General features: G+C 31.4%; 1 protein-coding gene across 1 annotated transcript; it reads left to right on the top strand.

The window, feature by feature from the left end:
* The first annotated feature begins 11,389 nt into the window (after positions 1 to 11,389).
* Positions 11,390 to 19,308, top strand: LOC130802331 (nuclear matrix constituent protein 1-like). The gene is made up of 8 exons (XM_057666297.1): positions 11,390 to 11,950; positions 13,340 to 13,549; positions 13,745 to 13,998; positions 14,093 to 14,363; positions 14,453 to 14,536; positions 15,384 to 17,464; positions 17,817 to 17,973; positions 18,520 to 19,308. The coding sequence occupies exons 1-8, from the start codon at positions 11,768 to 11,770 to the stop codon at positions 18,763 to 18,765; spliced, it is 3,486 nt and encodes a 1,161-aa protein (XP_057522280.1). The 5' UTR covers positions 11,390 to 11,767; the 3' UTR covers positions 18,766 to 19,308.
* The last annotated feature ends 2,043 nt before the right edge of the window (positions 19,309 to 21,351 follow it).

Here is a 21,351-nt window from a genome sequence, read left to right as displayed (position 1 = left end):
TAGATGAAATCAAGTGCTAGTTGTGAGTGGAAATTAGTTATTTCCTACAGGATTAGGCCTTGTATAGAAAGATGATATTCATCACCAAATTTTGCTTGAAAATCTATACCCGTGGATTCGAAGGGTCTTGAAAATCTAGACCCCTGGATCCGGATCCGGATTTGGATCTGGGTCCTACTCTTGAAAACGAATTTGGATCCGGTCTAGATCCGACCCGTTGCTATCCCTAGTAACGACACCAATAATAACCACCTAAAATGAATCTTCTTATAAGCACCCATAGTAAAATTAGGCGCCCGGCCAATAATCAAATTGTTAAGGATGATTTGTTCTACTTTAATCAGTTAAAAATAGTGAGGACAATTTATAAGTCATTAGAATCTTTCTCCCAATTTAATATGGTATCCAAATGCACAAGTCAATGTTTAGTAATCGGTACTAAATAGTGAAAATGAAAAAGGAAAGTTAGTGTACTTTTTGTAGGAATATCTCATGACAAACGTTTAATGACCATGCTTATCTCCCTCAACAATCACATTTTCTTCGCAAAATTCATTTTAATGCATTGCCATTTAAAAATGTGGCATTAGGTGGTAATGGAAAATGGTGAAAAAAAACTTTTTTACAAAAAAACTTTCATTACCATGAGAATGACATAATACGTATCATGAAAATATATACTACAAATCATTCTCATTACCAGTAATAAATACCGTTAACCAAATAGACGTTAGAGTAATTAAAATTTAAAAGTGCGACATATGAAGCCATAAGAAGAAAGTAAACCAAAAAGTATGAAATTCTTAAATAAATCTTTTATATATAACTAATACTACTCCTACAATTTACGACTCCAACAACAACATAGTTTGTAGATACATAGAGAGTATTTTATTTGATATTCTTTTGTCTTGGTAAATTTCTTGAGATTGTTTGAATAATAATAATAATAATAATAATAATAATAATAATAATAATAATAATAATAAGTTAATTTGTGAAACATACTAAAAGAGAAGAAGAAATATTGATAATAAGATAACTAGTAAAGACACATTTTCAAAAATAGGAGGTTTAAAATTATTAGACATCCCATGTTAAAAAAAATAGTAGATAATCTCTTTCACTCTTGTAAGAAAGATTCGATTTAAAGATTTGATTTTCACCGTATAGATATGAAGTTTTAGAAAATAACTTTTTGATCATGAGTCAAATAGTAAATGACTTTTAAGCCAATACTTTTTGACAAATTTTCTCCTAACAAACAATTAACAACTCACATATATTAATTTTTTACCAAGCATTTTTACAACAACTAATTGAAACAACTAACTTAAAAAATGGCTTAACAATCAATACTTATCAAGAAAATGGCATGACGAATCCAATAAAGTAAAAAAATAATCCACTTACAGTTAAATTCAAAACATATTCACTATTAAAATGAATTTGTAATAGTAGAAAGTTACTCCTTAAGTTTATATATAGTGACATATCTCATTTCTTTCTTCAAATAGGACAACTCATATATAATTACTGATTACTAATAGACAATTCAATACTTTCAGGTAGTTAGCTTCGGCCAACAACTATTTAGAAAAAGACTAGCTAGAATTATTAACCAATTGTTGTCTAGTGTGGAACATTTTCCTTATATAAGGCAACACACACTCTTAACCAAAAACCCAACATCAACTCCTCTCTTTTAAGTCTTTTCCACATTCCAAATCTTCTTAATTTGTGCAAAAATGAAGAATACAACTAAAAACACCCATATTCAATGAATTACATGCATTCTTATACTTGGATTATTACTTACAAACACAATTATTGAAGCTACAAATATACCATTACCAAGTAGTATTTTAAGTAAAAGTTCAACAATCTTTATAGAACAGCAAAGGCTTATGAAAAGAATATATTTGTAAGATTTTTTAAACGTTATGGAAGAGATTTTTCTGATCCTAGTAATAGAGATGAGTTATGTACTAGGATTAAACAAAAACTTTGCCAATCTTCATCTGAAGAAAGGGAGATTAACTATCAAACTGTCCTAAATATACTTAAAAAGCTCTGCAATAAGGCTAATCCAAATTAAACCATGTATTTTCGAGGTAAGGTTGGAGTATCGTCTAGAGATGAGAGGGGATGGAGTAAGGCTAGAGTAGAGGTGTTCAACAGGGTGGGTCGACCCAATGGGTCAATAGTCGGGTCATATTTTAACGGGTCATTAGCGGGTGGGGTCATTAATGGGCCTTTGTGTAAAGGGTCGGGCCAGGTTGAATAGTTATAGAGATCGGTTGTAAAAAAATATTTTACCAGTTTTTTTAATATTTTTATATGATATTGTTATATTCATAGTTGAATTGACCTAACGGGCCATAAAAATATAATAAAAGAAATTATTTTATGAAATTTTAAAAAATAGGTCAAAGTGGGTCGTATTTAAACGAGCTTAACCCCCGGCCCGTTTAACATTTGATATGATCCGCTCTAACCCGGCCCATTGAACACCTCTAGGCTAGAGAGGAGTGGGGGTAAGACTGAAGTATCGTCTATAGATAAGAGAGGAACTTTTAACTATTGGACCAATATGTGGTTTTTATTTACGTTTTTATGTATTTTTTATTTTGGGGTATAGATGGAGGATTTAATATAGATAAGGGGGAGAGAGATTTAATTATTGGATCTTTGAAAACCTTTAACTATTGGTTCAATTTAATTCTCGTGTTTCTATGTATTTGGCTGTTCTGTATGATTTATTTTCGTTTTTGTATTTTTGTTATGAAGATTGAAGATGTTAATGTATTGTTGATTTTATTTTGTTAGTTTGTGTTAGAAGACTTTTATATAAATTAAATGAATAAAACCTAGAGTATTTGTATTAATTTGGAAGCTTGATACTAATCATGATTAAATCATAAAATTTGTCTTATAGGGTGTGTTTATTAGTGGTAAGTTATTTCAAAGGCATGTTTGATTATTTTAAGAAGTATTATCTAATTAGTAATAAGAATAAGATTCACCTTATATACACATATTGTGCAAGTCAAATGCCCGATCACTACCAAATAAAAAAAAATAATAAAATAAATAAATAAAAAACAATTTAAAGCTTGACCCAATGTTTGTAATATGTAAAATTTAGCTCAAACGATGGAGTTAGATTCATGATGGACATGATGTATTTCCTTGGTGCTTCTCAATCTAATTTTTCAATTTTGTTATCTGATTTTACATATTTTCCTTTTTTGAGAATAATTCAACCTCCTTTTAATCTTATTGACAAATTTATTATTTCTTTATCTAATTACTTAATTTTATCAACTTTTTTTTTTCTCATTCTCCAAATTAAATTTTTATTTCACAGCTAATTTTTATAAAAAAATACAGTGTTCATTGAGAGAGCGAAAGAGTGTTGAATATAGTTCATTTCATTATTAGACAAACAAAAAAGCACTTATATTAAATGGCTATCCTCATAAAAGATCTATTTCAATGGGTTTTGAATATGAGATTTTTTTAAAAAAATTTGAATATGAGATTTAGGTTATTTTTAGTTCATCTTAAAAAGAGTACGTAATTAGTAAAAGTGTATTTAAATTAGTAAAAATCAACTATAATTAGTAAAAGTTAGTTGATATTAATTGCAATCAATAAAAATTAGTTTTAAATAATAAAACTCAATTATAATTTCAACTACAAAAATTAGTATTTATTTAATAAAAATCATATCAATTGATAAAAATTAATTAAATAAGTGAAAGCGGTTGAACTGACCGCTACAAGGTAGGACTAATGTAAAACAGCAAAAAATCAAGTAGTTGATGCACTTTCCAATATAATTGCCTATTGGTGATGAAATTAAAATATACGCTCTAATATGAAACAACTATCATTATTAGGATGCGTAGAAAATCATAATACAGAATTTGATTAGGCTTTAGTCTGGTGAATAAATGAGAGGTAGTACCTTTATTTATACAAGAGATCAATAACTTAAACATAAAAATTAGAATAACAAGATATCTTAAATTCATAAAATAAAGAGAAAAATACTCTAACATAATATTTTCTAAAATAAGAAGATAAAATAATATCAAAGTTTATTTTGTTCTTTATTTTCCTACACTCCCCCTCAAGTTTAGTCTTGAGATCATCGAGACTGAACTTGCAAAAAATATTCTTCAACGCTTTTGGACCAATTGTCTTAAATAAAAAATCTGCTAGTTGATCTTTTGATTTGACATATGAAAGTCTGATGATTTTTTAAGCAAGTTTATCATAATTAATTTCAAATATGTTATGTTTGGGTAAAAACTCAAAAACAAAAGTTAAGTTGGTTAATTTTATCATTTGGTCAAAATTGCGGAATTTGAATTGTTGGGTTAAGGGGTTCATGGGTAGTTTAAGAGTTGAGGGAAAATAAGAAGCAACAACCTCAATGTATAAGGTAATTTTTAGAAATATTTTTCCATTTACTTGCTCTTTTCCTTTTTTGATTCTCTTTCTCCCTCTCTTTTCTTCTGGTTTGCTAGCATTGTCACCGTGGCTGCCACCACGCTCGCCGCCTTTACCTACTTTCCTGACGGCTTTTCTCTCATTGGTGCCTTTTCTCTCTCTCTCTCTCTCTCTCTCTCTCTCTCTTCCCTCTCTTTCTTTTTCTCCTCTTCTTTTTCTTCAAAATCGTTGATGACTGCTCCCTCGCCGACGTCTTTCATTTTAAAACTGAGATTAGGTTTGAATTTGGGATTCTTTGGTTTCGGTTTAGGGGTATCATTTTGGGTGTGTCGGTTTGAATCTTGGTTTCGGTTTGTTTTTTCTGGTTTTTGATTTGGTTCATTTGGGTTTGTTTTTACACCTGGTTTTTGATTTTCTAAAGGATTAAATCCCGATCCAATGATGTATTTTCTACCATACTTCTCCCCTTCACGACCTCATGCTGAACGGTCTCATCAACGGGAGGTAGCGAAACGGGTCTGAGAATAAAGTGAATTCTTGTACATAATCTCGAGCGGAGGTAGTGTAGTTAAGAAAATATTCTACAAGGTCGCGGTCGACATTATTGATGATCCATAAGATCTCCATACAATCATTTCAGACCCATTGTGAATTTGTGGTGGATGGAAATATGGCGGTGATATGGTTCAGTCTCCCCCGATCACCAATTTCTATTTTCATTTGTTTACACCACGTGGTGTAATTTTGGTAGTTTAATTTTTCAATTTGGATTGTTTGTTCAAGTTTTTGGGTCATTTTTGGAAAACGTTGGAACATTTGTTCCATTTGTGGAAATCATGGTCTTAGTTTGGTTTTGTTTGATTGGTTTTGTTTTGATTTAATTTTTATTTGGATCAATTTTGGTCGATTATGATCAATGATAAAATACCGATAAAGTTTTTCCGTTCAGAAAAACCTTACGGCTCTGATGTTATGTAGAAAATCATAATGCGGAATTTGGTTAGACTTTAATCTGGTGAATATTAGATTTGTATTAAATAATAATGAGAAGTACTACCTCTATTTATACAAGAGATCAATGACTTAAACATAGAAATTATAATAACAAGATATCTAAAATTCATAAAATAAAGAGAAAAATACTCTAACATAACATTTCCTAAAATAAGAAGATAAAATAATATCAAAGTTTATTTTGTTCTTTATTTTCCTACAGGATGTCATATGTATTTTATTTTATAAGATATTTTAAGGTAAAATTGTTTGATATTTTTAGAGTATATTCCCACCGTTCTTTTTTTGTCTTTCATTTTGGGTTTTTCACACATATTAAGAAGATAGAATCTTTGGGTTGTAGTGGGTATTATTTTAATTAAATAGTAGTGTGAAATAATGATTGTATTGGAAGTATGAGGTTGTAGTGGTATTATTTTAATTAAATAGTAGTGTGAAGTAATGATTGTATTGAAAGTATGAGAGAGAAAACAATTATAAATAAAAGAAAAGGGGTACATTAAAAGAAAAGGGGGGGTTTCTGCGAAACACGGACACGGCATTCAGCTGACGTGTCGCGTGTCGGACACGTGTCGGACACGTGACGGACACGCGAAAATCCGTGTCCGACACGCCAAATGAAGTGTCCAATATTTTAATATTTTTCCGGACACGGCAAGGACACGTGACGGACACGGCAAGGGACACGTGTGTTATTTTTAAAAAAAAATCAAAAAAGTTGAAAATAAACTATTCAGTTACTCACTCTCTCACTGTCTCAGTGAATGTATTCCCTTTCCCTCTCACTACTCACGCTGCAGCCTGCAAATCCATTTCCCTCTCAAATTTCAATTCTCTCTTTTGCTCTCATCTCACTCCTCTAACCCTAAAAATCTACGGCTGCTCCTCCACCACGCCACCGCCACCGACAGCTGCTCCTCCATTACTGAAAAACACTCGACGACTGCTGTAGTGCTGGCTGCTGCTCGGTGCTTTTTGATTTTGGCTGCTGTAGGGTTGTTCGAATAATCCCTAAAAATTAATGTTTTTGATTTTGTTTCAGGTATTTTCACTCTTTATCCTAAATCCTAATATTAATCTTGTTTTTAATCTTTAATCTTAGTGTTAATCTTAAATTTTTAATCTTGTTGAGTTGTTGTTTTAACATTTATTTTTAAATCTTGATTGTTTGTTCTTTTTGATTGTGGTTTGCTGGCTGTAAATTATTGGATTGTAAATTAAGAATTCAATTAAGAAATTATTGGATTGTAAATTAAGAGTTCAATTAAGAAATTATTGGATTGTAAATTAAGAAAATGTACTGTATTGGCTATTGGATTGTAAATCTGTAAAACAGTTGAAACAAAACGGTTTGCTGGCTTAAGAAAACGGTTTGTTGAGCTTGTACTTTGTTGAGGTTGTAATGTGATGGAATTTAGGACTGTATTAAATATTTGATTTCAATTCAAAAATAATTAAATTTATTTTTTTAATGTTAAATTGTTAATGTGTTATTTGTTAATCTTGATTTTCAAATCTTTAATTGTGGTTGTAATGTTGTTTATTTGGTACTTATTTGAATGTTATGTGAGTTTTATATTTTTAAAGTGTTTATTTACAAATATCAAATGAAAGATTGTAAAATTATCTTTAATTTGATATATTTATTATATTACCATTTACGTGTCCCCGTGCCCGCCATTTTTAAGTTGGCGTTTTCCCGTACCCGTGTCGTGTCCGTGTCCGTTTTAGTGCAACCTAGGGGGGTTTTATGGGGTAAAAGTGGGATAAAAACTTTCTAAAAATAAAAAGTATTCTAAAGTGGAAGAACTTTTGAAACTACCCGTTATAGTAATGTGAAAGATAAAAAAAGAACGGAGGGAGTATTATATATATACTCTAGCCTTATTTAACATCATATGAGAGATAATATATTCTTATGTCCGAGTGAATTTCCTACATTATAACAATTTTAAATGCAATGGTTCAATTGTTTAATATATATATATATATATATATATATATATATATATATATATATATATATATATATATATATATATATATATATATATATATATCTATATATATATATATATATATATATATATATATATATATATATATATATATATATTTCATTTGATTTTCAATTTCTATCACTTTAGTTGATTTTAGTTGATCCCGCACACACACATGAGTGAGAATAAAAAAATAATAAGAATTGCTTTACTAAAACACAACAAATAAAATAAGATAAACTAGATAAAAAATATAATAAATTGATTAAGAGAAAGAAAATATTATAATAAAAATTGATTTTTTAGTCGATATAACATATTCTGGAGTTCCAGATTTGTATCTCACTCACTTTTTAATTAAAGTGAAATATTTCGCGTCGGGTATAAAGAGGGTCTGTGATGGCATGCTGACATGCTACATTCACACTATTAATCTAAAAGAATTTCCGTGTAAGTAGACATAAAACTCAATCATAAGTTTAAGTTTTTAGTTAAGTTGATTGATATCGAACAAAATCTTTTGGCAAATTCCACGTGGTAACCCTGAGGTTTTGGGTTTTCCACGTGGTACAAAAATTTTAAAAAATTCACGCGGTAACCTTAAGGTTTACCAAATTGTTCCACCGTAACCTTTATGCACATAAAACGTTAGCAAACGTTAATTTTGAATCTTTAAGACTGTTGTACGCCTATTTATGTGACTCACCATTTCAAATTTCATCAGTTTCAACCTTTTCCCCCAAAGTATAAACCCAAACTCTACCATCTTTCCTCTAAATCATATTTTTCCCCAAATTCAAATATAGTACTAGAACTGTTCATGGGCGGGCATGGACGGGTAGAGGACCGGGTAATGCCTTAAAAATCTACCTGCGGGCTCAAATATTCAAAAGCCCGCCTGCATTTGTGTGCATAATTTTTTGTCGCTACCCGCCCATTTCCTTAGCGAGCAGGACTTGCGAGTAATAAGCGGGTATTTCTTATATATAAATTAAAATATAATACAAATTATAAAGTTAAGTCTTAATAACAATTATAATACTTCCTCTGTTTCCTTTTGTTCTTCCCATTTACTTTTTACACATTTTTCTATACAGATTTTAAATTTCAATATCTCTAAATACACATAATAAAAAATTATAGAAAATACATAATAGTAAAAAAGTATATATTAAGACGAACCTAAAGAGATCTAACATTAATATATTTTATCTTTTAAATATGTGTCAAAACATTAATTAAATTTCTCTCTCCTTAAGGAGGAATATTCCAATGGGTAAGAACATTAGAGAACGGAGGGAGTAATACAACATATTGTCTAAAATACTCTAAATACGAAAAAAACTCAAAATATTTAAATTACATAAATATAAAAGTAGGAGATTGGAAGATGGGAATTAGGTGGCGGGAATTGGGAGATGTAGAGAATATATGAGAATTGAAAAATAGAAATTATTGAGAAATTGGAGTATTAAAGATATTATGTGTAATGTAGAGCTAACATAAAAATAATATAATTATTATTTAATAATTAATATATTAAACTAAGCGGGCGGGCGGGTATACCGCGGGTTTTTTTTGCGTCGCTACCCCCAATTTATCTTGGCGGGCAGGTATTACTTGTCCAAATTTTAATATTTTTTCAAATATGTTGTCTGTATGCGCCCGTTTTTCAAGTCGGATGGGTCGAGCCTGGCGGGTAGCCTCTCCATGAACAGCTTTGAAATTAACGTTTGCTAACGTTTTATGTGTAAAAAAATTACGGTGGAACAATTTGGTAAACCTTAAAATTACCGTGTGAATTTTTTTAAAAGTTTTAGTTACAATATGAAAAACTCAAAATCGTCAAATTTCCCAAATCTTTTTATAACACCACAAGCAAACTTTTCCATTAAAGATACATACCAACACACTTTTGTCATTAACCCAATAAGGCAATAACTAAACACTAATCCTAAAAGCAAAGCTCAAATTGTGTGTATGATGGCTCCTTCGAGAACACATGGATAAAAGTTTATTCTTTTCCTCTTAAAGTTTCATTCACTTCTTCATTTCCCAATGTTTTTAACCTTTTATCATCTTATTTGATTCTTATCCATCACTTTTGTACTTCCATAATTTTTTTCTAATTTATTTTACTAATTTTAATTTTTATTTTTATTTTAGATTAACATATTCATTTTGCTATAATATTATTAGTATTAACAATAAATTATATTCTCATCCTCTCATTTATAAACTCGTTTTTTCATATGTATAATATGCTTATTTTACCTATTAGTATATATTGGTTAAATATTCAATATTAATTTAGTTTTTATTAGTACTTCTCAACATTTATGATAGTACATAACAGCCCATCAACACCATGGCAATTCAATTGGTGTATATATACTTCAATATTATATAATTTTGTATATTATTTCTTTATCTTTCTTCCATTGAAAATGACCTAAAACCCTAAAAATCATAAAACAATAAGTCTATATTGGGGGAACTTTCAGTCATTTTACCCACCTTACCCAACACACCCCATGTTCAATCCAATAGTGCATGTCATTAAATTCCCCAAATGCCTTACAACCAAAATAAAATCCATTTTACTAAAACAATAAAAAAATATGCCACATATTACTTTCATACATCACATTTTCCCTCTTAAATTTTAAATTAAATATAGAAATTTTGAGTTTAATTAAACTTTATTTTTTGATGAATAATAATAGTAAGAAGAAAGTCAATTCTAAAACCTTTAATTTTTTAAATACACTTTTTTAAGAAAAAAAAACATTTTGAGTAATTTTGATTTTAGTAAATTAAATGACTAAACTATTAATTATACCTTATTTACGATATAAAAATAATTAGAATATAAAATAGTTGTTAACTATAAATAACCTTATAATTAAAAACTCTTAAATTATGTAATGTCAAAAAACTTGTAAACTTAATTATTCAACTAAGTTCAATATTTACAAAATAATAACTATACAAGTATATATTTTGAGCGTGTCATCAATAAAAATGTCTGTGTATTAATATACCGTATATTCATTTCATAGAAGGAAGTTTGATATAATGTTTGCATAATAATTTAGCCTATGTTTAGTAAACCTTAAATTTAATATATATTCAGATTAATCGATCCATTTAAGAAAGAAAAATTATCATTAGTAAAAATTTTTTTTGTTAGTAAATATTATTTTAATCAGTAAAATAGAATTATTTTACTTATAATCGTTTTAGTTCGTAATATATAGTTAATAATGGTTAGTTTTGAAAAATAAACAATTATATTAGATCAAGTTTTTTACATAACTTAATAAACTAACATATTCGTGCATTGCACGGGACATAGTTTAATACTAATTTTTGATTAACGATAAATAATACTAATTTAAAGGATGTTTTCCTAAAATATTCCTAACATGTTAAAAATCAAACTATAAGAGATTATATGACAAAAAATTGGTAAATTAATAATAAATCAATGTTGGTATTATTTTAAGAAAAAAACCCTTCTCAGTTGGTGTTATTCATAGTTTATCAAAATTTGATATTATTATTGAAAAATTAATACAATATTGTAATATTACGGTACAGATAAATACTAGGCCCATTAGTCATTCTACTATATAATAAAAAAATCACCCCACCATAAGTCCATAACTCGACGTAAAATGGAAATTTAAGTTTTTACTTTTAAAATTTAAAATATTTTATTATTTGTATTTATTTAGTTATTAAATGAGAATAGGATAAGCTAATGAAATAAGAAGTAGCAAATCAAACTTAAAACTTTACTTTAAAAAAGAGATAAATACTTTAGCTAGGATAAAATTTAATTTTTATGATTTTCTATTTATTTGTAACTAATTATTACTGTATTAAATTTATTAAAGAGAAATAATTTACAGGAAGTGAAGAACGTGACTGTTCCCACCATTATACGAAAGGTGGGTGAGAGGAGAGAGAAAATTAAAAAATTGTTTCAAGAGAGAGAAAGTACCAAAAAAGTTCGTTATTGGGAGAGACGTTATCGGACTTGAAACGCTCTATTTCTACGATTCGCCGATGAATTTGAATTTTCCATTTAAAGTCCGGCGTTTTAGAAGGTTTTATCTTTTGTTTTAGTTTGATTCTGAATTTGCTAGGGTTAGGGTTTGGTTTTTTGGGTTGGTTTTATGTTTCAAGATTTTTGAAATCTTGATTTACCCGATTGAATTGGTGATCTTTTAATGAAGTTGAATTATTGGAATTTACTTCTGGTAGTTTGAATAATTGTTGAAGCTATGTTTACTTCTCAAAAGAAGGTTTTTTCGCCATTGTCTCTAACTCCTAGGAGGGAGAATCAGAATACTCCAGTGCCCAATTCGAATTCTAATGCTAGAGTTTCTGGAAATGGTGGGACTGTTTCTGAGAATGCTGATGATCTTGAAGATTTGGATGAAAGGGTTGCTAAACTTGAGAATGAGGTGGGTAATTATCGTCAATTCGCGACTTTACTTGCTTAATTTATTTTCTTGCTTATCTAGTTCTAGTTATTTTCAACTGGGCTTGCTTTCTTTTTTTGAACTAACTGGGCTTGCTTTATTAATAGTGAATTTTTGTTGGTTTGATTTGGTTTTAGTAGAACTGTAGTTTCTAATTTAGTTTGAGGTTAATGTCTTTGTTTCATTTTTTTATGTGATAATTTCATGTTCTTATCTTAAGCACTATACTTTTTGTAGATTTGTGGGTTTATTTTTTTTTTTCTGTTGCAGAAAAGAGAATTTTACTTTGATTTGGTTGAAAGTTGTATAGTTGAGTGTTGTTGTAGCCAATATGAGGTGTGTAGGGTTTTTGCCTTTCAGGCACTTAGTCGGATATGGTTTTAAATCTGTCATTTGCTAGATCTTGAATTGATAGTTATGGACTTATGGATAACATTTCGTTAGTTTGTCTCAAGGTGTTGTGGGCCTTTTGAGTTTGTAGTATGTACAAGTCGGTGCTTGATGTGAAATCTTTGAGCTTATTTTGCTTGTGAAATTGAGAACTTTTTCCACGATTCATTTACGATGATGAAGTTACAACAGAGTTGACTCTCAGAAAAAGCTCAAGTATATATATGTGAGGGCAATCATATCACATTTTAGGATTTACGCAGCTGGTATGTTGCTTGAGTGGTTATGCATTTAGGGGCTTAAAAGTTGAAGCATTTTTGTTAAGTGAGAAGAAGCGAAAGGAGGAGCTAGGAGCTTTATGATGTGATATGAAGTGACACTTTCTAATTTCCCCATTAGTATGGGAATTCACATATTTGGTATAGACCTTTTTGTAGTGGTAGCTAGTGACTTTTTGAGTTATTTATGGCATCTTCCCTTTGTGTGAGGTGGTTTTCTTCTTGGGGCACTGTTACAAGCCCTTGTTCTTCATCCTTCTCATCTTCTGTAGAACGATCAGGTTTAGTTTTGCGGAATTCTCTCTGTTTCCTTTTTCTGATTTCATTATATGCATGTGCCCGGAAAAGAAATCTTATGATGGAAGCTTCTTGTCTCAAAAAACTTACCTTGACTAATGACTGCTTACAAGCCTCCTCATTGAGGATGCTGCTACTGTTGCTCAAAAGTATACATTTTCGGCATTGGAATTTTGCAAAAAGTAACCTTTATCTAGAAAGTCATTTTGTTGTGGAATTCTAAGTGCTGGAAATTGAGCAGGGACAAGTTAGAAACCTGAATTTGCATTACCTATTATTAGTGAGGCTATTTGGGGTTGCATGTTGATTTAAGTCAGTAAATAATTAGTTATTGTGCTTTAGTTATTCTGAAATCTTCATAGAAGCTTTGTCTGCATATTTTTGATTGTTTACCTGTTTCAAACAGTTATTTGAATACCAATACAATATGGGACTTCTCTTAATTGAGAAGAAAGAATGGAATTCAAAGATTGATGATCTCCAGCAAGCACTGACAGAGCAGAAGGACGCCTTGAAGCGAGAACAGGCAGCTCATCTGGTCGCAATGTCTGATCTCGAGAAGAGAGAGGAAAATATTAGAAAGGCCTTGGGTGTGGAGAAGCAATGTGTTATTGATGTAAGCTTACAACTTCCTTTTTAAGGATTTGTACTAAATTATTTCTTGTCAAATTTAGTAAGATCATAAACTTTCTTTTTATGTGACGGATTTTTTTTACTGACTCCTTTTTGTGCATATGTACTTTTCTGCTATAGTGATTTTATTCTTGGATGATTTACTAGCTATAATATGATTATCTGCTGGTAATTGCAGCTGGAGAAGGCATTGCGTGAGATGAGATCAGAGTATGCTGAAATCAAATATACCGCTGATTCAAAGTTGGCTGACGCCAGCTCTTTAGCAGCTAGCATTGAGGAGAAATCTTTGGAAGTTGAAGCAAAGCTACATTCTGCTGATGCCAAGTTTGCAGAGGCAAGTAGAAAGAGCTCTGAGATAGAGAGGAAAATGCAAGATTTAGAAAGTCGAGAAAGTGCTCTTCGTAGGGAGCGGTTATCTTTCAACTCAGAGTATGCGACACGTTTTTTTTTTGTGCTGCGTTGACATCCATAATGGGCACCGTGTTTGATATGTGCTGATTGATATTAACTTTTTTTTTAATAGAAAAGATGCACAAAATGCTGTTTTGTCTCAACAAAGAGAAGATTTGATAGAATGGGAGAGGAAGTTACAAGAAGGAGAGGAGAGATTGTGTGAAGCACGCAGAATTCTCAACCAAAGAGAGGAGAGAGCCAATGAATTCGATAAGAGCTTTCAGCAGAAGGAACTTGAGTTAGCAGAAGTACGGAAGAAAATTGATAAAGCTAATATGGATCTGAAGAAGAAAGAGGAAGAAATAAGCCAAAGACTAGCTAGCTTAACTTTAAAGGAGAAGGTGAATCATGAATGTACTAATTGTAACTTTTGCATTTGAAATTCAACTTGTAATGGTTGCTAATCTATTTTTTGTTTTTGAGATCGCAGGAATTTGATGCTATGAAAAATAGAATTGAAATAAAAGAGAAGGAATTACTTGCTCGCGAAGAACAACTAAATGACAGAGAAAAGGTGAATATTTTTTCTGTGATACTCCCTCCTATTCCCATTAGTCATATTTATTTTTTTCACTATTGACTTATCACTCTTAATGTATTTTATTCCTAATCTATAAGTTAAAACATAGCCATGTGCAATCTTGTTTGATTCGTATTAATATAAGAATTATTAATATCAACTTTTTCTGTGATATTCCCTCCTATTGTTCCCATTAGTCCCATTTATTTTTTGTCACTATTCAGTTATCACTCTTAATTTGTATTGTATTCTTAATCTAAGTTAAAATATAGCCATGTGGAATTTTGTTTGATTTGTCTCAATACATGTATTATTAATATTAACTTTTTATAATTTTAATTAAGAAAAATTAGAGATATTAAGGGTTAAAACATTGCCTCAGCAAGTGTAAAAAACTAAATGAGACTAATGGGTTGAATAAGAGGTAGTATCTTAAAAGCCTTTGGTGCTTTTCTGATACATTTTTTTGGAAGTGCTCGCAATTTTTCTTGTTAAGTGCGCTAGTCTCCGTGAATGTTTGCTGGTGTAATATCTTAATTATTATTTGTGTTGGTTTTTCATCTTTTTCTTTTTTTTTCGTTGGTGGTTGAGGGGGGTTGCCAAATCAAAGGATTTATCCATGATTATGAGGTTTGGCATGCCCTCGGGACTCTGCATCTAAATTAGTATTTGAAAATTATCTCTTCTCCTCACTTGATGGAAATACAGCAAGAAGAATGTCTAAGTGTTAATTGTTGACACTAATTTGATAGGTTTGATTACAGGGAAGATTTGGAAGATGATATTTGTATGTTGTCATACTCGACTTCTTACCCAACGTTTTTCTTTTTTTTTTTTTCAGAATGAAATCCAAAATCTTCTTGACGAGCATAGTGCTCAATTAGCAGCAAAGAAGCAGGAGTTTGAGTTGGAGATGGATCAGAAGAGAAGATCTGTTGATGAAGAATTGAAAAGCAAGTTTGTTGAATTAGAGAAGAAAGAAATTCAAATCAACCATTCCGAAGAAAAAATTGCAAAGCGTGAACACGCTCTGGACAAGAAATTGGAGAAGTTAAAGGAGAAAGAAAGTGCTCTGGAATCAAAAACAAAAGATCTCAAGGAAAAAGAGAAGGGCATTAAGCTAGAGAGTAAGCAATTGGAGAAGGAAAAGAAACAAATACAAGAAGAGTTCGAGAATTTACTAAAGTTAAAAGAGGATTTGGAGAATGTTAAAGCTGCCAATGAGAAACAACTCTTGAGGATACAACAAGAGAAGGAAGAGCTTCAAGTGACTGATGAAGAGAAATCCGAACATTTACGTCTACAGTCTGAATTAAAACGAGAGATAGAGAATTACAGATCACAGAGTGAAGCACTTTCAAAAGAAGCTGCTGATTTGAAACAGGAAAGGAAGAAGTTTGAGCAAGATTGGGATTCACTTGATGAGAAGAGGGCAGAAGTTGAACAAGAGTTGAAAAGGCTAACGGAAGAGAAAGAGAAATGGGAAAGGTGGAAGCACTTGGAAGAGGAAAGATTGAGGAATGAGATTATAGCTTCTGAGAAGAAGATTGAAAGTGAGCGTAAAGCTCTTGAATTGGAAAAAGATTCCTTTGCAGCTCACGTGGAGCATCAGAAGTTGCTGTTGTCAGAGAGAGAACAGTCTGAAAGGAGCAAAATGGTTGATGAACTTGAACGGAAGAAAAGAGAACTTGAGATTGAAATGCGAAAGATGCTTGAAGAAAAGGAAAAAGATCTTTCTGAAAGAGAGAGATTGTTTGAAGAAGAGAGAGTAACGGAACAGAGTAACTTAAATTACTTGAAAGAAACAGCTGAAAGGGGAATGGAAGAGGTGAAAGAGGAGCAAAGGAGGATTGCTAAGCAAATAGAGGAAGTGGGTGCAAGTAAGAAAGACTTGGAAGGGCGTAGACTTGAAATTCAGAAGGATGTTGATGAGCTTTTGGTTCTTAGTGGCAAATTAAAGGACCAGAGAGAGCAGCTTGTAAGGGAAAGGGAGAGGTTCATTGCGTTTGTTCAGAGATTTAAGAGTTGTGAGCAATGTGGTGAAATAACTCGCGAGTTTATGGTCTCGGATCTTCAGTATTTACATGATTTGGAAAAAAGAGAGATTCCCCCTCTGCCTAAGTTAACTGACGCTTACTTCAGAAATAGCGTCAAGGAGAATCTTCAGAATGACAATAGGCTTCCTGATTCTGGGCACATAGAATCTTCGAATCCAGCAAAATCTGTGTCTTGGTTGCGTAAATGCACGGAGAAAATACTGAAGTTGTCACCCATTAAAAGAGGTGAACCAGCTGCAATCGAGAACGATGCTCAAGAGGCCTCTCCAGTTGTTCGGGATGCTGATGCCGGCCCAGATTCTGATGGGCATGATATTGTCGAAGAAGAATTGTCATTAAAAGTGGTAAGTGATTCGTTAGATAACGAGGCAGTAGTCAATGAAAGTGTTAGGGTAGAAGGTGATCAAGATCCTTCAGTTGGAGCATGGGGCAATACCAACAATGGTAAAGGACCTGCATTGTCCCAGAATTCTGATTTTCATAGCCAGCATGGAAAGAAACAGAGGAGCAGAGTAATTAGGACACACTCAGTGAAAGCGGTGATTAAAGATGCTAAAAACATAGTTGGTGATTCTATTGATCTGAGTGTTAGCGAGCAACCAAATGGTGATGCAGAAAACTCTACACATATGGACAATGAGAGTCGAGAGGTTTCTAGTCTTGCAAGTAAAGAAAATACAAAAAAAGGAAGAAAACGTGGTCGTACTCATACTTCACAAACAACCGCATGTGAGATGGATGATGGGGTGAGTGAAGGTCGTTCTGACAGTGTTGTTGCTGGTGGGCCTAGGACTAGACGGCGAAAAGTGGCAGCTAATGTACAAGTCCCTGCTGAAAAACGATACAATCTACGAGGGTCTAAGAAGTAAGTGCTGTAAATTTATTGCCCCCCCTTCTCTTCCACTTAGGATGTGTGATTTTGACTGTTTACATATACACACGAGGGAAATATATGGCTGATCCTTTCCATTCCTATGTTTTCATCGAAGTTGAAATATATATACAATGACTGATTTGTGGGACTTGTCCTTTTTCTTTCATGATGTATCGGTAATTAGCGTGCTTTTCTGTTGTAGTCTATGTTGAAAGAACTAGATAGTTCAGCACAACTTGTTGGAATTACTACTCTTTATAAAGTTTGGCTTTGTAGTGGAGTCGGATAGGGGGTCATTCGTCAGTTGGTTCTAAGTTCTGACCTTTGCATTTGTTGATTGCAGTGTTGCTAAAGGTGCAGCCGCAAAAACCTCGTCTGGAGCTCAACAAGATCTAGATGAAGATAGTCAAACGGATATTGTAGGTGGAAATAATGATCCCGAGCCTTCGCATTCAGCAGGAGCTGCTAGTGATTATATTGCAAGTATAAACTTGATGCAGGTAAGGGCTTTAGTAATGGTTGTGTATTGAATGGAAGTTTATTTGCAAAATGCGTTTGAAACCGGAGAACATTGATCAACCGAACCAAATCCGCCCCAAGCAATTGATTCTATCATCTTTTTTTTTTATTTTTTTTTCGGGAAATTTCATATGGTAACCTTGAATTTTTGGCTTTTCTACGTGGTAGGCAAACCTTTTTTAGCTCGACGTGGTGACCTTGACCTTCCAATATTTCCACGAGGTAGACGAAAGGAAAATTTTTTCGTTAACTTTGTGCTATTTTTAGCCAGAGTAATGACATTTTTTTCAAAAATAAATGTCGTGATATTGACCACATTTCGAAATTCAGTCGAAATAAATACTTAATTTAACTAAAAATTGACATTTTGACTGCCACATGGAAAAGTTGGAAACTCAAGGTCACCACGCAGGTTTAAAAAAAATTCTTGGAAAAGCCAAAAACTCACGGTCACCACGTGGAATTTCCCTTCATTTTTACTGTACCAAATCTTTTGTTGGTTATACTTTTCCTTAAAAAACCCGCAGGTTCAGGCAGAGGAGGCAACCACATATAGTACTCCTGTACCTAAACGGAAGATGGAGAGTATTGCGCAAAGTGAAGAAGTGAATGGAACTCCCAATGGACATGATGACCATGACGATGTGAATCACAGCATTGCGGAAGGGGACGATGATGAGGACACGGACGAGGACGAGGACGAGGACGAGGAGGTTGAGCACCCAGGAGAAGCGTCTATAGGAAAGAAACTGTGGAAGTTCTTGACTACATGATTCGAGTTGTTGAAACATTCCGATCATAGCTTTTGCTTTGTATTTCTTTATCTCCTTAATTCTTCCTTTTGGGGTTGCCCCGAATGTATTTGTGTATTGCCATAATCGAATCTAGAGCTGCAAACCGCGGAATTCTCTACAAAGTTTTAGGAAGGGATCCAACGTCTGCGCCTGGCACTTTCTGTTTTAGGAAGAGATTAGAGTGTAGTCATGGGCTCTGCCTGTGCGTTTCTTGCCATGAGACTTAGTTTACCACATTGTCTAGTGATTGTTAAATTTGTGTGTATCATTTGGTTTGGAGATTATTCAAATATTTGCTAAATTTTGTATTCTTTTTGTTTTGTTCTTTTACCAACAAGAAGTCACTTTTTCCCTATTAGCATAGGTAAAAAATGTGGATGTTGGCACGATTACGGAAACGGTTGTAATGTTGTGGATGCGGCATCTCACGGTATCACAACTTACAAGTATGGTTATCAAAAATTACGATTTTAATCTGCGATTTTATAATCTTACTTACGATTTAAGAATAGACGATCGATCCAGATCGTACGTAGGATTTTAATATTGGTAAAGTTATTCGATCCTGGATAGCTCAAGAATCTAAGTACTAGGATCATAATACGATTTTACAATCCTACGATCTAACGATTCGATTCTATAACAGTAGTTTTGATCGTAATTTTTTTTTCATATAATTCAGAATTTACTTATGTATAAAAATATATATCTAAAATAACTATATCAATATTATTATAAAATTAAAGTTTTTCTTGATTTGCATTTTAAAAAATAATTATTAATATGATTATTTCAAAACTTAATACATGAAGTCAAATTAGTTTTAATTACACTTTAAAACTTAAAAAAAAATATATAATTTATAATCACTTATCCAAAGCATATGAATGCAAATTTGTAGGAGCATACCATCTTATGATCCAATTCTACCGATTTTAATCTTACCCTTTTAATTAACACAACAACACACATAAGTTCTCAAAATTCCCAAAAACACAATTAAAACTATCAATGTATATCAGTACCATGGAACTGGAAGCAACATTATTTGTACACTAAAAAACAGTTAACAAAGAATGAATTAAATAGGTGATTCAGTATTCACTATGAAAAAAATTGCATCCATAAAACAACTTTTATTTTTTTTTTTTTTAGATGATCTATAAATCAACTTCAATAATACTTTATTATGGATTTTATTACAATTTATTTTGGCTCCACAATAAAGAGCGAAAAGTGGGAGAAAAAAAATTGCAAGGTAATAACTTATAACCGAATATATGAGTTTATTTAAAAATAAATAATAATTGGATTTATTTTTAGCAGATCAGTAAAGGTTAGTTTATCTTAGTTATTCATTCTAAATATTTTCTAATGCAAAAAAAAAAGTTTAAAAATTACAATTGATTTTCATTGTTCTTCATAATATTCATTTTATATTGGTGATATTATATTTAAATTACTTTTCGTAACAATTTTATTTGTTTATCAATTCGCATTATGATGAAAAGTTTTTTCTCCTAAATAATACAGAATGAATGGAATAGAGGGAAATTATAGATGAACGGGCCCTATGGAGGAAATTTGTATCCCTATATAACCCCAAAACTTCTTTACATCTAATCTCAAAAAGGTAAGACAAAATATATAAGAGTGAGTATTTCATATCATTTTTTCTGATTAACCAATTTGTGATTGTGAAGATGATATTGCCTCATCATAGAGAAATCTGTATCACATGTTTATCACTGACTTTTCATTAATACATTTTTTAATAGCTTATTAATACATTTAAAATTTATTAACAAGATAATTTATGTATACATAATTGTTTAATTACAAACGTTATTAAAAATTGATTCTAAAAGAATCCATTAACAAGTGACCAATCATTTTGTTGTCCTTTAATAGGGGAAATTGATGTATATATATACAAAATACAAAAAGAGGTGGTTAAACTAACTAACCAAAAATATATAATCTATCAAAATTAAACTGTATTCTCAACAGTAATCTTATTGCTCTTCGTCTCAATCTAATTTTGATATGTAGCTGTCAATTGCAAACTTATATATTTGGTGGTAAATTCGCTTTCTCTTCTCTGAACTTCTTCACTCTTTCAAAGACTTTGCCTCTTATATTGTTTAAATCATATTAATGCTCTAAAAATCACTAAACTCTTGAAAATTAATTTTCCAAATAAAATCAAATCAACAAAATAATAAATCGAAAACCAAATATAAGGAGAGAATCATATATGTTATGAGACCGTCTAATCATGAGATATAATTAGTATATTTCTTTAATTAAAAAAAAAAGGACATTTTCAGTGTTCTGCACAAGGTAGGGTTTGGGTGGGGTTTTTCTTTTTCCTGAAAGATGCGGATAAATCATAACCGTTTTCCTAAAGAGGGAGTAAAGAGAAATGTCCGCAGTCAACAAACCCCCAAGTGTAGTCGGACCCTAAACCTTCTGCTCCACATGTAAATCTTTATTTGTTTAAGTGATTACTTTAAATTGTATCTTTGTAAGTAATCAATCTAATAGACTATATATACATGAGTT

This window comes from Amaranthus tricolor, chromosome 16 (assembly GCF_026212465.1).
Source record: "Amaranthus tricolor cultivar Red isolate AtriRed21 chromosome 16, ASM2621246v1, whole genome shotgun sequence".
NCBI classification, from domain to species: domain Eukaryota; kingdom Viridiplantae; phylum Streptophyta; class Magnoliopsida; order Caryophyllales; family Amaranthaceae; genus Amaranthus; species Amaranthus tricolor.
Note: the sequence above shows the minus strand (reverse complement) of the source record. Positions and strands in the feature narration are given on the sequence as shown.

Excerpts from the sequence above, each read along its gene's own strand:
- LOC130802331 (XM_057666297.1), top strand. The coding sequence starts at position 11,768 with ATGTTTACTTCTCAAAAGAAGGTTTTTTCGCCATTGTCTCTAACTCCT. Across the intron at positions 14,364-14,452 it reads GCTTAACTTTAAAGGAGAAG|GAATTTGATGCTATGAAAAA; the intron begins GTGAATCATGAA and ends TTGAGATCGCAG. Across the intron at positions 17,974-18,519 it reads CAAGTATAAACTTGATGCAG|GTTCAGGCAGAGGAGGCAAC; the intron begins GTAAGGGCTTTA and ends AAAAACCCGCAG.